This window comes from Haliaeetus leucocephalus, unplaced genomic scaffold (assembly GCF_000737465.1).
Source record: "Haliaeetus leucocephalus isolate CR32 unplaced genomic scaffold, Haliaeetus_leucocephalus-4.0 Scaffold158, whole genome shotgun sequence".
Lineage (NCBI taxonomy): Eukaryota > Metazoa > Chordata > Aves > Accipitriformes > Accipitridae > Haliaeetus > Haliaeetus leucocephalus.
The window spans coordinates 611,926-627,975 of record NW_010972594.1 but is presented as its reverse complement, the minus strand read 5'-3'; the positions used below and the strand labels follow the sequence as shown (position 1 = coordinate 627,975).

Genomic DNA, 16,050 nt, shown 5'->3' with positions numbered 1-16,050 from the left:
TTTATACTTCTATAAAAATACTAGTGATATGCATTAACATGTTGAGGCAATTAGCCTTCTTAATAACCAATACCTATGCTAACGAAGCGTTTTCCTTGAGTGACTCCAGTAACTAGCTTAAATATGAACGTAAAGAAAACTCACAGACAATACTGAGGGCTTATGAGAAGGAAAACTTAATTCAGTGTGTGAAATGTCTTAAATTTTTCCTAAATATGTTGCACCTACTACGAGCATTATTTTCCTGAACTGTTCAGGGACTTTGCAGCCTACGTGAATATCACCAGTGGGTTGGAAGCAGGGTCATTACTTCAAGAAGTGGTTCCTCCTTCTTCCAAAACATTTTTTTGCCCACTTGGTAAAGATTTTGTACACTTTTAACTAACTGTAAATGTTCTGGTGGCAGTGGAATAGCTTTTCCCAGGTAGTGTATTACAGATTAAACAAATTGGGGCAGCAGCGTAAAAACCTCTTGCTGCCTTCCACAAGGAGATGAGTTTTAATACAGCTGAAAATTTCTCTCTGGTCAAAAGAAAATAACCATTTTTCATCATTCTAATGGCTACTGTTAAAAGTCTTTAAAATGAAAGCAGGATGTTAATGAGATATCAGTATGGCCTTATTCATTGCCTGCCTATTGATAATTAAGAGTAAAACCAACATGACTGATTAAGGATTAGTTGCAATCCAGGAAGCCTGTATCCTTCCAGAACTGATTTCACATTAGATTTCAAATTAGCCTTACTGTTTTCTCTCAAGTTATGGTATTGAAATAAAATTTCAGGGACTATTTGGAGATGCTGTCTACTGGTATTAACATTCTTTCATAGATAACAAGTGGTTTTCACATTTCTTCTATATTTTTCCAAGGCTTTCAGGAGATTGCTAAGCATTAGGAGCCAAAATCATGTCAGAAGAGAATGTCTGTCGATACGTACTAGCTACAGCTTTTCACTAGACACAATCCTAAAATTGATGTAATATTTTCAGGGAGTAATCAGTCTGTTGTGGCTTTAATAAAATTTAAAACCAGTGCTATTCCTTTTCTAAATGTTAGTTAAAAGCAGTAAGCCCTTTTAGTCCAGCTTGAAGTTATACTGGTGAGTTAAACTGGAGTACTTATAAAATTTCCTTTCTTGCACCATCTTGAAAGTAGTGGCCTAGATGAAAGTTATCTAAAGAAACTAAAAGTTTCTTTGTTTGTTACTTGAACTCTCTGGCTCATGTTTCCCTTTAGTGCGCTGGGAGCGATCCTTGGGTGCTATTGTCAGAGGAAAAAATCAGCCAATGACGCCTGAGGCAGTGAGAGATAAATGGGAGAAGGTCTGTGACTTTGATAATGCCAGCAAACCCAGAAGTATCCAAGGTAAAGGAGACTTTGATAATGTGGGTAGTTTGGGCAAGCAAAGCTTAGAAGAGAATGCTTTCTTGTCAGACGTTTTCTGAAACTTTACTTCAGAAGTCTACAGAACCAGCAAATTCTTTTGTAAACGTGTAACATTAATAATTTACTGTTTCAGTACATTCACTTCTTTTTAAGGAAACGTTTGTGTTCTTACCCGTGGAATTAAGACAGTTTTATCTTTCTCAGAAGTTTCTAGGGAAGTGACATTACTGTCATTTTATGTATTACAGCCAGGTACTTTATTTGATTGCACCTGTACAAAGGGTAGTAGCAGTGTAATAGAGAGACTGTATTTTCTTTTCAGTCCTGGGATCTTGGGGTTTGGTAGACATTTCCATACCAAAAAGCTCTCTGGTTAAGTCATTTGGTGTAACACAGCAAAGAAGTTCTTCCTTACTGCCTTGCGTTCCTGGGTAACATCATGCCCTTGGCTGGTGACCAAGGTGACTGTCTCTTCCAATGTTTTCTTTATTTTCTTTGTTCCTTCCCATTATTTATTGGGCTTCGTTGGTTTTTTTTTTTTTAGCCAAAGTGACTCTGAACTTTCCTGCTGCTGTACTTGCTTCTCTTTCATCTTCCAAGCTTTCTCTTGGTTGTCTTACATCTCCCTTTATTTAGATCCATAGTTGTCATAGTTAATAAATGAACCATATAGACTAATTTTCCTGACTGCTTTCCAAGATTTCTCAAGATGTTACCTTTAGTTTGTTAGTGTGAGTTTCATGTGCTTGGTATCACTGATAGTTGTTTTGTTATTATGCATGTTGTTATTTAGGTCAAAGATTGAATATTTGTCAAATTAGGAAATGCCAATATTTAAGTGTTTGGGGGAGGAGGAAAAGAGGCATCCTTATGTACAATGCCAGATAAATTTCAAAGGTACTTAAATACACGGCAGACATTTAAGCTGTTGGTCCTGAAATCCATTAGGGCATTTCGTTAAAACCTTAGGGATAAGTTTTTAGGTGCCTAAACCAAAACCAGAGTAGGAGATACTTTGTCCATTCCCTCAGATCTTGGTAGAGGAATGTAACGAGCCATACAGTAGTTCTATATCACCTTACTGACTGTTTTCACTGATCTTTGGCTTACAGATGTCCCATTTCCAAATGTATGTCAGTTTATAAATGTTCTCTGTCCTGCTATTGAATGGTATTTATAACAACATAATTCCAGCTTTATAGCTTCTGATCTTCTCTCCAACCTGTCACATGTACTATGTTATTTTTATGGGTTGTTAGCAGAAAAATGTTATAGAAAAAAAGTAGTGGATGGAAATTTCTTTCGAAAGTTGCTTCAGCATTACATATGATATTCCATATCTGCTCTTGAAGCTATCAGGAGAAAAAATTGGACAAGATTTTGGACTTCTGAAGTAAATCTGCTTATGATACAACATAGCAGGTTTCTACAGTCAGGAAATTGTAAATATTATATTAGCAAGAGTCCCATGCAGTGTACATACCTTAGCTTCTGTTTTGTTATGAACTTAGACAAAATACAGCATTGTCCTTTCAGTGACATCAAGCCATAGATACTGCCAGGCTGAATGAAAAGTCTTGCATTAATTTGTCGTACGTGAGAATCAGCAGGAGGGTTGAGGAAAATTCTGAAGAAGTTAGCTGAATAGAATTTTCAGTTCTATATTAGAAGTTTTTTCTACTGCCAAAGTCTCCATTTTATTGCTTGAAGGTATTCAACTGTTAAATAAGGGAAACTAGAGTACTTGCATTAAAAATTAAAAGCTACAATACCTAATATCTGCAAGTTAAAACTATCCCAGAAGATTTCATTAATTTAAGTAATTTGATGCTGTGAAGAACAATCATGTACTAACCATTATGTATAATTATAAAAAAATACCAATTAGATAAAGTATTTGCTTGTAATATAGTAGAAAATCCCATAATCAGAGATGTTAATCTTGTTTCATAATTTGGACATACTGATAAGAGTAGTTTGACTTTATTCATTCTAGATTACAAAAAAGTAGGAGTGTCATCTGTTGGTTGGTCGGGTTGTTTTTTTTTTTTTAAAGTAATTTTTCTTACATGTGTAACAATCATTCAACACAATACTTTGATTCATGTTGTACTTTTTTTTTTTTTTTGCTTGGAATTCTCTTTTTTGCAAGCACAGGGGGAAGTCATTCTCTTAAAGATAAATAAATTAAATGCTCCACATCTACTGTCTGAACAATCATGCATTTAGAGCCCTGCCTAGCAAAGCACTCATTTTATGTTTAACTAGAGCACTTTCATAGTTGTATATTTTAGCCAAGGTCGTTCTGCTGGAGATGCTGAACTCCTGAAGACTAAATGGAAGTACTTTCTCATCTTTACATTTTAGTGGTGTTTTTCTAAGAGATGAAAACATTGAATTCTTTTTCTTAAAACCCATTTAAGTAAAAAGATCCAAATTTTTATTTCCATTGTTTTTGGACTTTTTTTAAGCACTTCTTCAGTTTGTAGGCTTAACTTGTTCTCTTGGCACATAAACTGAATCAAGCTAAAAAACTCTTGCTTGTATACCAGAATATGCCTTCATAGCATTTGTGCGATTTTAATTAATAGGAAATAGCTAACTGTCACTTGATTTGGCAGTTTATATTAATTCAGTAACCCACTGAAGTTTCTCAGATACCTTGATAATGTGCTCAGTAAAGTAGTCTTTCTTGGTTGTTACCCTACGTCTTTCTAGACGAGCAGCTGGTGATTGTGCAGTACAGTCTTTTGCCCAAACTCCTCCCCTTACCCCAAAAGCTATCTGACACAGTCAGTGTAACTGACTATGCCTGCCTTTTCACTTTCCTTTTAATGCCTCAAGTGTCTTTGAAGTGTCACTGTAGTTATTCCCCAGCTTTACAGGCTTAGTCCTTAATGTACGTGGAGAAATTCAGGCAGTTCCTCTGTACTCCCACACAGTTTCAGGTATAGTCCTGTTAACTAGCAGAAGATACAATTACTTGTGCATTCACTACATGATGTCTTTTTAACAATGGAAGAATTTGAGAACAGACTTCTTTGGTTTCTTTTTAAGGAGCTCTGTAAGAATTTAGGCCTTAGGAAGTTGAAGAAGTGGAAGATGTAGTTTTGCTGGCATGTATTCTTCTACATTCCCTTTACCAGGAGTGAAAGATAACCATCTATTTAATGCAACATGAAAATGTCACTGCCTCTGAGGCAGCAGTGAATCTGCAGTGACTTCTCTGTTAGAGCTTTTTTCTGATTTCCATGATGATGTTACTTTCTTACTAATGATTAAACTGAAATAATAGTTTTAGCTTACTTTATACCACTTCAGAACAAGCTAGAAATCTTTCAAGAAGGTCATAATCAGAGGCTTAAGGTTAGGACACAGAATGAACTTATAGTGTACATGAGTGAGTCACTGTAACCAGCTCCCTCTATGCCCTTAGGCAGTAGCAGTTATAGAATAATGTGACTTGTCTTAACTAGTACTAGAAAAGAATTGCTCAGCATCTCATTTGCAGCTCAATCTAGTGAGCTGACATATTTGTCATGGTAACATGATTCTGTGTTTTGAGATACTGAGACGTTTTGGGCTCCTGTGTATGTGCATAAGCAGAAAGACCAAATTAAATGTGATACAGAAGCTTCTGAATATGCGGCGCCTGTGAAGTAGGTCACAGTTGCACATTGCATGGCACGTTGGTGTGTTGTCTCCTCATATTCCCTCTCAGACAAAGCTAGATCCAGTAGCCCTTGCCTCCATAGTGCACTGCTTGCTCTTGTGTCCTAGTCTGACTCTTCTGTTAGGCAAAGGGAGAAATCAAATTGTTGTGAGATACGTGGAAGACAACCATCCCTGTCTTGCAGATTATGTACTGTATACAGCACTCTGTAGTATGTATTGCACAGGTTAGTATGTTTAGTTGTTTTTTTATCTAGGAAAACAGAATTAATTATGTCTGTCACCCATATGAGGCAACTTCTCTCTGTCTCGATTTCCTCCTTGGTTCTGAAGATACAAGCCAGTTTCAGCTAAATATAGTATTTTAGAGGTCTGTAATCTGCTCTTACATTCACGTGCATTTTTAATTCTCTTAGAAGCTGTCTAGGTACAGAAAACAACTTGAGTATTCTCACTGACTGACTTTTGGCACATTTCGAAAGCTTATTTCTGGTATAGAGCAAATTAATATAAAACACATGGAGGGCGTGTATGTATGTATGTGTACTTTGTTTGTATATAAAGAAAAGTTTTGCATAGGAAGAAAACTGTTCCAGCTTTAATTTCAGCTTTCTTCTTACGTGTTTAAAAAGGATTTAAACACTGGTGCCGTTTCCTCCATAGTTAAGGGTATGGTTCACATGCAATGTTCCGTAATTGGAAAGTGAGAGGAATACTTTTGGAAACAGGTTTTGCCGTGACTATTTTCACCCTTTGGTCTTCAGGTTAATCTTTCCCTGCTGTCTGCTAATCTTTTCCTCTATAATAGCAGACAATGCTGGGGTAGTGGACATTTAAGGTTTTAGAGTTCACTGACTTTATAACAACTTAAAAAATACCCCCAAACCATTATTAAAAATAATTATATTAATGAAAAGGTTTCCTGCTGGGTTTGTTTCTGCCAAAATTATGCCCTTCAAGCTGTTTCTTGGATCTTAGAAGAACCTTACTCAGCTTGTAGAGTCATGTATTAGAAAGTACAAATTGTTATAGTTAAGTCTACCGCTGAAACATTAATTTCAGACATCCTTGTGTATTTACATGACTGAAAACTCATGTACCACTCTGTGCTTCCCTTCCAATCTATTTTTCAGTACTCAGAATGAATGCAAATTAAAGAAGGTTGAAACCATCCTTATCACTGTCCAAACCTCACTTATCAGTGATTTTGTAATATTTCGTCTGTCTTTTCTGGCAACATCTTATTGCATTGTTAGCTCATAACAATGTATTTGATCATAACCTTTGTACTTCTTAATGCAATAATCTAATTTACTCTTTCTTTGAAGGTGTAACCCTGCCTTGTGAAAGATTCATAGCTTGTCAACTGCTAGAATATTACTGCAAATCTAATGCTATACCAGTCCAGTTTCTTATACCAGGCAGCAGAAGAGCAGTGAAGACTGAAATAAATTAATATGTTGAGATGTTTCAGTTGCATGCTGCTCTAGCAGCCCCTGGAAGATGAAAAGAATATGTTACCACTGGGGTTCTTAACTGGAAAAATTCTGTGATGTAGTAATTCAGGGGGAAAAAAAGCAATTAGCATTTTTTCCCCTTTATTAAAAAAAAAAAAAGAAGAAAAGAAAAGCTTTGCTACCTGTAATTAGTGATATTCTAATAGCTTGCTTAAGGTTTTCAGGCAATCCAAAGGGGTAGCATCTTAAAAGTAGCTTTGATATTAAAGGATGAAACCCACCCTGAAACATACAAGAAATTTGGGCCTGGAACCATAGACATATCTCATGCAGTTTATGTCTGTCATAGATACAAAGAAATAAACCCAGAAGTCCTTGAAAGAATGTTCCATCCTTAAAGACAGCTTTTTCTGCATATATATGTTTTAAAAATCAGTGAAAGTGTTACTAAATGATTCTGATATGATCCAGGTCAAGTGCTGTTGCTGATTACAAATATAACAGTAGGCCAAAGTTTAAAAAGACAATTTTGGTGAGGCCTTTGATGTTAAGGGTGAACAACAACACATCTCACATTTTAAAAAGGGTAGAAAGGAGGACCCTGGGAACTACTGACCTGTCAGCCTCACTCCTGTGCCTGGGAAGATCAGGGAACAGATCCTTCTGGAAGCCATGTTAAGGCACATGGAGGACAGGGAGGTGATTTGAGACAGCCAGCGTGGCTTCACCAAGGGCAAGTCTTGCCTGACTAGCCTAGTGGCCTTCTGTGATGGAGTGACTACATCCGTGGACAAGGGAAGAGCTATTGGTGTCATCTATCTGGACTTCTGTAAGACCTTTGACATAGTCCCCCACAGCATCCTTCTCTCTAAATTGGAGAGATACAGATTTGATGGGTGGACTATTCAGTGGATAAGGAATTGGCTGGATGGTCATGTCCAGAGGGTAGTGGTCAATAGCTCAAAGGCTGGATGAGGATCAGTGACGAGTGGTGTCCCTCAGGGGTCTGTAGTGGGACCAGTACTGTTCAATATCTTCATCAATAACATAGACAGTGGGATTGAGTGCACCCTCAGCAAGTTTGCCGACAACACCAAGCTGAGTGGTGCGGTTGACATGTCTGAGGGAAGGGATGCCATGCAGAGGGACCAGGACAAGCTTGAGAAGTGGGCCCATGTGAACCTCATGAGGTTCAACAAGGGCAATTGCAAGATCCTGCACCTGGGTCGGGGCAGCCTCCAGTATTGACACAGACTGGGGGATGAAGGGACTGAGAGCAGCTCTGTGGAGAAAGGCTTGGGGGTACTGGTGGATGAAAAGCTGAATATCAGCAGTGTGCGCTCGCAGCCCAGAAAGCCAAGTGTATCCTGGGCTGCATCAAAAGAAGGGTGGCCAGCAGGTCAAGACTGGATTTAAGAAAGAAATTTTTTACAGTGAGGGTGGTGAAACACTGGAACAGGTTGTCCAGAGAGGTGGTAGGTGCACCATCCCTGGAAGTGTTCAAGATCAGGTTGGATGGGTCTTTGAGCAACCTGATCTAGTTGAAGATGTCCCTGCTCACTGCAGGGGGGGGTTGGACTAGATGACCTTTAAAGGGCCCTTCTAACCCAAGCCATTCTATGATTCTATGATCTCCTTAGTGTTCAGTCAGACACTAGCCAGCTCACCAATTTGACAGCCCAGTTGTATCATACATTCTGGAAGAAAGACTCCTTGAAAAGGAGATGGTAGTGTTCTGCACCATTATTAAATTACAGGTTGCCTTTATACTGTTTGTCTTAATGATGTCATTGCAAGTAAAATACATGTTGGTAATTGTCTTTTCAGATTTCACCGTTAAGAATTATAGTTATGTTCCTGCATGGAAATGGGTTGTGGACATGAGGTTGAGGAAATTTTCAGGTTTACTTGGAGGTCAAAGCTTATTTTCCCTTGAAGATATTAAAGCAATGTGAAAACCTTTCTTTGGTTCATGCAAGAAACATAGAAACAGTCTGCTACTTCTCCAGCAGCTCAGTGTTGCTTTTCATTCATTCATTTCATGAATGAAAAAGGAGTAAAAGGGATTAGCTTTTAAAGGGTTCTTACGAATTACAAATCTTGTTTTGCACATTTTCACGTTACGTAAATGTCATAACCTCATGTGGTGTTGTGACAGCACTTGTACCCAAAGGGAAATCTTGTCTTTGGCAAAAGAGGTGACAACATAGGTTTGTTTTGTAGATGTTCTTTTTTCTTCGTAAGATTCAGTCTACAAATAAAACGTTGTAATGATTCTAGCAGTGAGACTGGGAAGCAAGAAATATTTTAGAAAATCAAGATTCTGCAAGAGCGTATGCAGCTAACTTGGAGGATATTTAGGGGAGTGCTGTGCAATAGAGGAACACGGTGTTAGTCCATGCAGTGGTGCAAGTCAGTATGGGTATAGGGGCTTTGAAGGGGAGGGGAGTGGCTCCAAGGTAAAGGTATTTAAATAATGGTTTTGTGCTCCTCTGATTTAAACACTTTTATATTTTTCTGGGCATGATTCTCACCACTTTTTGTTTGATTCTTTGTAACACACCGTTTAGCGATATTGAGCTTCAAGGAGCAAACTGTTCTTGATGGCCTGCCTTTACCATAGCTGAGTTCTGTCTCTCAGCCACACATAATCTCACTTGTAACCTGGCATTGTTCAAGCCTCAGTTGTTTGTTTGTTTATGTGACTTGGGAAAGAGGGTAACCACCAGGAGATGAGACCTGTTTCTTGTATTGCAGATAGTTTTCAAGTTAAGAAAAGCAGTACTAGTTTTCAGATGTTTACTTCTGAGACAGTTGAAACATAATGCTCATTATCTTCTCCTTAACATTGTGGTTCAGGGAATCAAACAAAATATTTACTGACATACTCCTCTTGGCTTGAATGGTGGCATATAGCAACAATTGTGTTTCAGGCATTTGAATTAGATAGGTGTCAAGGTTGACTGCTGGGTGCAGAACTGATGGAACTGGTGTAGAGATCACTTAGTATCAACTATTGTGTAGATACCTGTAAAATGCAGCACTGTGCTCAATTTGCAGATGTATATTTATTGTGTTTAAAAATGAATTGAGAAGTACCAGGCTGTATCTCATTTGCGAGCATGTTTGTTGTATGTGTAACTGGAATGTCTCATTTACAGCTATTTATAAGTGATTTCTTTCAATTTCTTTCTCTAGAGTCCATAAGTGTATTGAATGATGCTCTAAGTCAGATAGAGTCTCAAGGGAATGTTTCTATGAACTCAGCAAGCTCGGAATCAGTGGTTTCTTCATCTGTTGACACGGTAAGTACCTCTGTTTACCAGATACACTCCAAGTTAGGTGAAAACCTTAAGCAGAGAGACTTGTGTTGCTGATCAGCTTCTACTCTGTCTTGCTGTCTGCAGAAAGAAAGGTGGGTTTTAAACTCTGAAGTGAGGAAGGAGAATAAGAAACATCTCCAGACTCTACTCTTTATTTTTCTTATTGATGATGGGAAAACTTAAGGCTAAATAGACTGAATAATGTAGGATGCAAGTACTAGTTAAGTTCAGTAAGCTTCTTTAGTTAGAGTATTGTTCAGAAGAGGGGCAGGGGATGGGTCTTCTTGGAAAACGTGGTTTTGCTCTGGCTCCTGTATATTTTTTCCTTGTTTCATTCTTACTATAGTGTCAGTTATTTCATTCGTGGTTTGTTTTAGAAAAATTCTTATGCATTCCTGGGAGTGGAGCTGCATGAAGTTATACTACTTAATTCTTGAATTGCTCACAGCAAGATATAATGCACTACATTAGGGTTGCTTGTACTGCAACAAATACATTAATATTTTATGATATATTTATTACGCATACTTTATGTTTACATGTGGTTATAAAAAAATACTCAAACATGAATTTTTTTGATATGAGAATTACAGAGAGAATGCAAGTGCAATATTAACTATTACAAAGTTTCATTTTATATTGACTTTTAATTTCCAGGCAAGCATTGTTGGCCGGGAATTGGCTACCAATGTGTATAAATATACACACTTAGAGCCTATTCTATATGCCCTTGGTGTGGGAATGTCAACTAAGGATCCAGATCATCTAAAATTTCTGTTTGAAGGAAGTGAAGACTTCTGCTGTTTACCTAGCTTTGGAGTAATTCCTGCTCAGACTTCAATGTTTGATGGTATTCCTGCTCTTCCAGGACTAAATATTGATCTTGCAAAGGTATGGAAGAGTTAAGTATCTAATTTTGTTTGTGCTTTATGTAACTCTAAGGGGACATTAATTAGTATGTTTATAACATTAATAAGTTCCCTTTATTCTTAAAAAGGAAAATTCAGTGTATTGTATTCTTACATCCTAAGAAATTATTCATTTACTTCACTTGTATAACCTGTGTTTTCCTAAGATGGTATGAACGATCAATTTTTTGTTAAATTTCAATTTGTATTCACTATGCTTTTATTAAACCACAAAACTTTAAAACTTTCTTTGTAAATATTTTCCTTTGGGGATGAAATTGGAAAATCAAAACAAAAAACTTGTGGTGTTGTGTTTTTTATTTGCTTGTTCTGAACACTTGCTAAAATAACTGTATATTTCCTTGCAATTGTGATGGGGGAAGATACAGAATATACTCGTTGTTATAATGCTGCCTTTCTTTACACAGATGCTGCATGGTGAGCAATATCTGGAACTGTATAAACCATTACCAACCTCAGGTCAGTCCATTCGTGTTGCTGATTCACTTTTCACTATGACAACAGTTCCTGTAGCCATATTATAAATGCAAATAGGGAAGCTCTGTTTCCAGTTGGATTTTTTGCATATTCTTTTTACAAGAGGCAGGGGAGAAGGAGGCAACCTGTTGCATTATTAAAGGAATTCTTGGGATCAGGTGTTGCTTTTCTATAGTGTACTTAGTAAACTCATGCCTCATCTTTGAGGTAATAAGCAAATACACTACATGCTGGTGTATTACTCATATAATTTGATACTAACTAGCAGAACTTTTAATTCTTTCTGGAAGGTTGTATCATAGAACTTTTGGGATGTTTACCTAAAATTCTTCAACATTGGTTGCATCAGTGTGCCTGTAAGAGGATAAGATTTAAATTATGTATGTAAAGGAGGAATGGAAATCTTGATGAGGAGGCTAAAAACCAATTACTTTTCTTCCTGTCAAAATTCTCAATGTATTAGTTACTACAGTAGCAAGCTCTTTTCACAGATGGCTGTGTTTTCCCAGATTACACTTGAGAGGTGCTCATTAGACTCTTTCAGGATATGCATGCATGTGTCTGGGTTTCTTCATTAGTAGTATTTAAAAATTAACTTTTCCAGAGTGAAGAAGGAAGAAAAAATCTTGCAAGCCACAGATAAATGGCATAATTTCTTGTTGAAACAAAAAGGAGATGTGTGAAAGTTATATTAACTTCAAAGAAGTCTGATAATTAATAAGGGATTGCCAGGACTTCATAAAGATTTTTATTTTTCATTCCATAGGCTGATTATATAAACATATAAGGTTAGATATCTCTCTAGAGCAATAACCTCTTTAGAGACAAACTTCATAAACCCACAGGCCCAGGCCCTCACCCTGCCCTGAGCTTCTCTTCTGTAGAACTGTAGATGTCTCAGCCCTCTTGAAATTTGTGGGCAATCCTTAAGTGAATGAAGCTATCTTTGAAGTTAGTGATGTGTTTGAGTCTGAAATGTGATTTGTGTTTAGCTCTGAATACATAAACTATAGCAAGTTTCTATTAAAAAAAACCCAACAACACTTAAAAAAATAATAATTCCTCACATCTGCAAATGAAGATTTGCAAAGATTCCCAGACACTTTTATTATAATAATGATGATTGTGTTTACTATGACTATTACTATGATTATTGTTACCATTATTACTATTGTTAGTAAGAAAGTGTAAAGAGTGATCTGTGGACTTAACCTCACAATATGTATGTGTTCTTCTTTTCTTACAGGGCAATTAACTTCAGTTTCAACCATTGCCGATATTCTTGACAAAGGATCAGGAGCGGTCTTGCTTATAGATGGTAAGAAGGTTTGTAATTTTTGAAGGGGATGCAGTAAAATTTGACAGGCTCAGTTTTTAACGAGCTGTACCAATAACTGCCAGCCTTTCCACAGTAAAGACTGTTAGCTTATTAAATTTCAATGAGAGCTGAGAAATGAGCTAATTAGCAATAGCTGTGTAATTATATAATGTAATTGTTCTTGGGCAATTAACATACTGAAATAAGAACACTTTCTTTGGAAAAAGATTTCAGAGAAGGTTTTGTTTTTTCCTATGTAGGTGGAATAGTGCACTGTGCAAACTGAACAAAGCTCTTTAATAATAAGACTTAGTCCTGTCTGAAGGCAGCCATTTTAGATTCTGCCACCCTTCAGCAAGGGGGGTGTGTGCACATGTGTGCGTGTGTTTTGTGGGGTGGTTTTGCAAGGGTCAGTCATATGTGTATGTTGTGTTGTGTAGACTCATCTGCAAAGCAGCCATCTTTAAGAGTATGTCCTGTGTTCTTTTTTTATGTCTACATTATTCTTTTCTAAACAAAACAAAACAAAGCCCCATTTCCTTCCGCTTGTATCCAAGTTAAAAGAATGTCTCCAGAAGTTGATAAGTTGTCATTTTCAGAACTTTGATATCTCTAGGTGTGGTTATACCAAGGTTCCTTGGGTAATTGGAGTGCAAAAGTAGGCTAACAGGCAGTGAATCTCTAAACACTCTTGAATTTTTATTCCTTCAGTGTACAGATAAAATTGTAATAAGGCCGTTACTGTCCCTTTGTTCCTCCTAGTTGTGTTTCGCTTCTATACCAGGCTAATATTAATCCTGTCTGTTTCTGCAACATGCAGAAGTTCTTTTTGTGAGCAGAGTCTTAGTAGGTTTTACATTTCTTCCAGAACTGGAAATCAACATTACTAACAATACTGTAAATTTCAGTCTAAGGTGTAAGGGAGTGGAATAGGCATGAACTGGAAATAGGAAGCTGAATCTTGATTCAGTGTAAGAAGTTTAACTTCTTCGAAAGAAGGAACAGGTAACCTTAAACTAAAGCTTGCTCTGGAGCTCTTTTCATTCAAGGTATTAGTACCACTTTTGGTATGAGTTGGTAATGTGCTTTACACACTAGGGATTCTTAACGGCTTCTAATACATCATATTTTATGGCACAATTCTGTCATATTTAAATAAATTGGTAATGCGGTGTGAGATGCTGAAATAAATACTAATTTCAGCACTCTGTTGTCAAATATTTTTAGCACCTTGAATGTCATCAGTGTTTTGATAGCTCATTTTTTAATTTTAATGCTTTCATATAGATAAAATCCATTATAATGTTATTTGAAACAGATCATTAGTTTTCACTAGTCAGGAATTGACTTGAACAGTGCAACATGAAAGTGTGACCATTGTCCTTTCAGTTATTGGAATGAGCTTTGTCATGTTTGAAGCTGAACTTTTCTCTTGTAACACCACATGCTAGCTGTATGAAAAAGGAGATCAAAGACAATATATGACCTTCCTCTTGTTGTCTTTCAGTGAATACCTATTGTGGAAAGGACCTAGTGTGTTATAATCAGTTCTCTTTGTTTTTCGTTGGAGCTGGAGGATTTGGTGGAAAACGAACATCAGAAAAGGCCAAGGTAAATTCACGCATATTTATATTTGAAAAAAGCACATAAAAACTTCTGTCAGCACTGCAAGAAAAATATTTGCTATATCAACTAGGAAGGATAAACTAGCATTTGAGCAGTGTGAAGGTACAAACTCAAATGGAATTTAAATGCTTCGGTTCATTCAAGAGCCTGAGTTAAAAGGTACTGTTCAGGGTGTGGGAAACCAATGGGGTTTTTTGACAATTAGGGAGGAAAGTGAATTGCTGAACATGCAACTGATGAGATATTCCTACATCTAAATACTTGAAATTACAGGTATGGAATATTGTAATGGAAAACAGAATAGGGGATTCTCTGGAAAGTGTTTAGAATCTAAATTCTGTGGACTTGGAATTAGAAAATTATGTCTGAAGTTAAAATAAAATTGAAATCATATAAAATGCATGATGATGTGGACAGAATGCTCCTCTAGAGGATTCATATTAGATCTTTTAGAAGAGGGTCTTTTGAAGTCGACAGTGTAGCAGACTATAATCGGACCCAATTTGACCCGATTAATTCTATAGAAGTGGTAAAATCTGCTACATGTTGTACTTTGGGCTGTGCTAAATTCCTTAAAATCCTACTTCTGTAGATCAGATAGAAGATGCTATCAGTTCAACTGTCCAATTTGGCAACAATCTTATTGACTCTTGGTTTCATGAAACCCAAATATAAGCTTTGCAAACTAAGGAAACTTTATATGTTTTGATTTTATGTACTTAGTTACTCCCAATCACACTTTGCATAAATGAACAGATGAGGAAAGTTACTAATTTCTTGTTATAACCTACCTTGGGAAAGGTTTTGTTTTCTCAATCTACTTTTGATCTGAAATATTTTTAGAGACCTCTTAGTTCAGAGCAAGAACAGAGAAGTGGCTTTTATTTGTAAGTCTTAGTTTTCTCAAGTAGATTTGGGGAGCTTTACCTCTTTTATATGTAGCTTTAAGAGCAGATTTTTTGGCTGCTCTTGTTTGAGCGTGGGCGGCAAGGAGAGTGACAAAGAAGTTGAGATTTTTAGATACTTTGTCTAGGAGCCTACTATTGAGCTGTTGGATTATGCCAACTAGACTCATAACTGAGTCCTGATTTAAACCTGTCTCAGCTCTGCTGTCATGATCACATTTCAATTTCTGCCTCAGTGCTCACATTTCCAATTGGGAATACATGGTCTGTGTCTCGTTAGTTGAGCATTACAGTGTGTTCTGCTGCTCCACCTCAGAGATTTTCTTTGCTTCTGTTTAAAGGGGTAGAGAGGGCTATTTATACTTAAAAATAAATTGATACTTAGTGATAATCTCATGTGTATGTATACAGAGAGTGTTCATGTTTAGTTTAGTAACTTGTTTTTCATGTGTTAAATTTGTGCTAATAGGTATGATCGTATGTTAATATTGCAAGATGTTGCTCTAGTAAAAAGACTAGCTTAGTAAAAATCTGAGAAGTACTCAAATGTGTGGTCTTAGGTTTGAACTTGCAATTGCTGGAAGAGATCTCTAGGTGTAGCTCTTTATACATCTATGTGTTTGCATGAAACAGGCTTGGAAAGCATAAAGAAGAAAAGAGAGAAGTAGCATTATAGTTTCTCACTTCCAGTGGAGTAGAACTCCTGCATTTTAAGAGTGAGTTAGCAAATGACAAACAATGTCAATGAACGCGTAGTGTGTATGTCCAAATGCATGAAGTTGCTATTCAGGTGCCTGACATATAACTGTTGTCTGCTTCAATACTATGTTTAAGGGTAGCGCCAGCTATGACTGAATGTGGTTATTGTGAACTAGAGCCTTGAGGCACTACAGTAATAAACAGTCAATTGAATAGAGGCTATTTTAAGCTCAGTATTTTTGAAAACTTATAATGAA

General features: G+C 36.8%; 1 protein-coding gene across 4 annotated transcripts in view; it reads left to right on the top strand.

Moving 5' to 3' along the window:
- The window catches only part of HSD17B4 (hydroxysteroid (17-beta) dehydrogenase 4), a 64,090-nt gene that overhangs the window by 12,810 nt on the left and 35,230 nt on the right, over positions 1–16,050 (top strand). For all 4 annotated transcript variants that reach the window (XM_010562334.1, XM_010562335.1, XM_010562337.1 and 1 more), the window contains 6 exons: positions 1,238–1,366; positions 9,715–9,821; positions 10,497–10,730; positions 11,176–11,227; positions 12,492–12,563; positions 14,071–14,174. In XM_010562334.1, the coding sequence (XP_010560636.1) occupies positions 1,238–1,366; positions 9,715–9,821; positions 10,497–10,730; positions 11,176–11,227; positions 12,492–12,563; positions 14,071–14,174 (698 nt within the window). The remainder of the gene's footprint in view (positions 1–1,237; positions 1,367–9,714; positions 9,822–10,496; positions 10,731–11,175; positions 11,228–12,491; positions 12,564–14,070; positions 14,175–16,050) is intronic.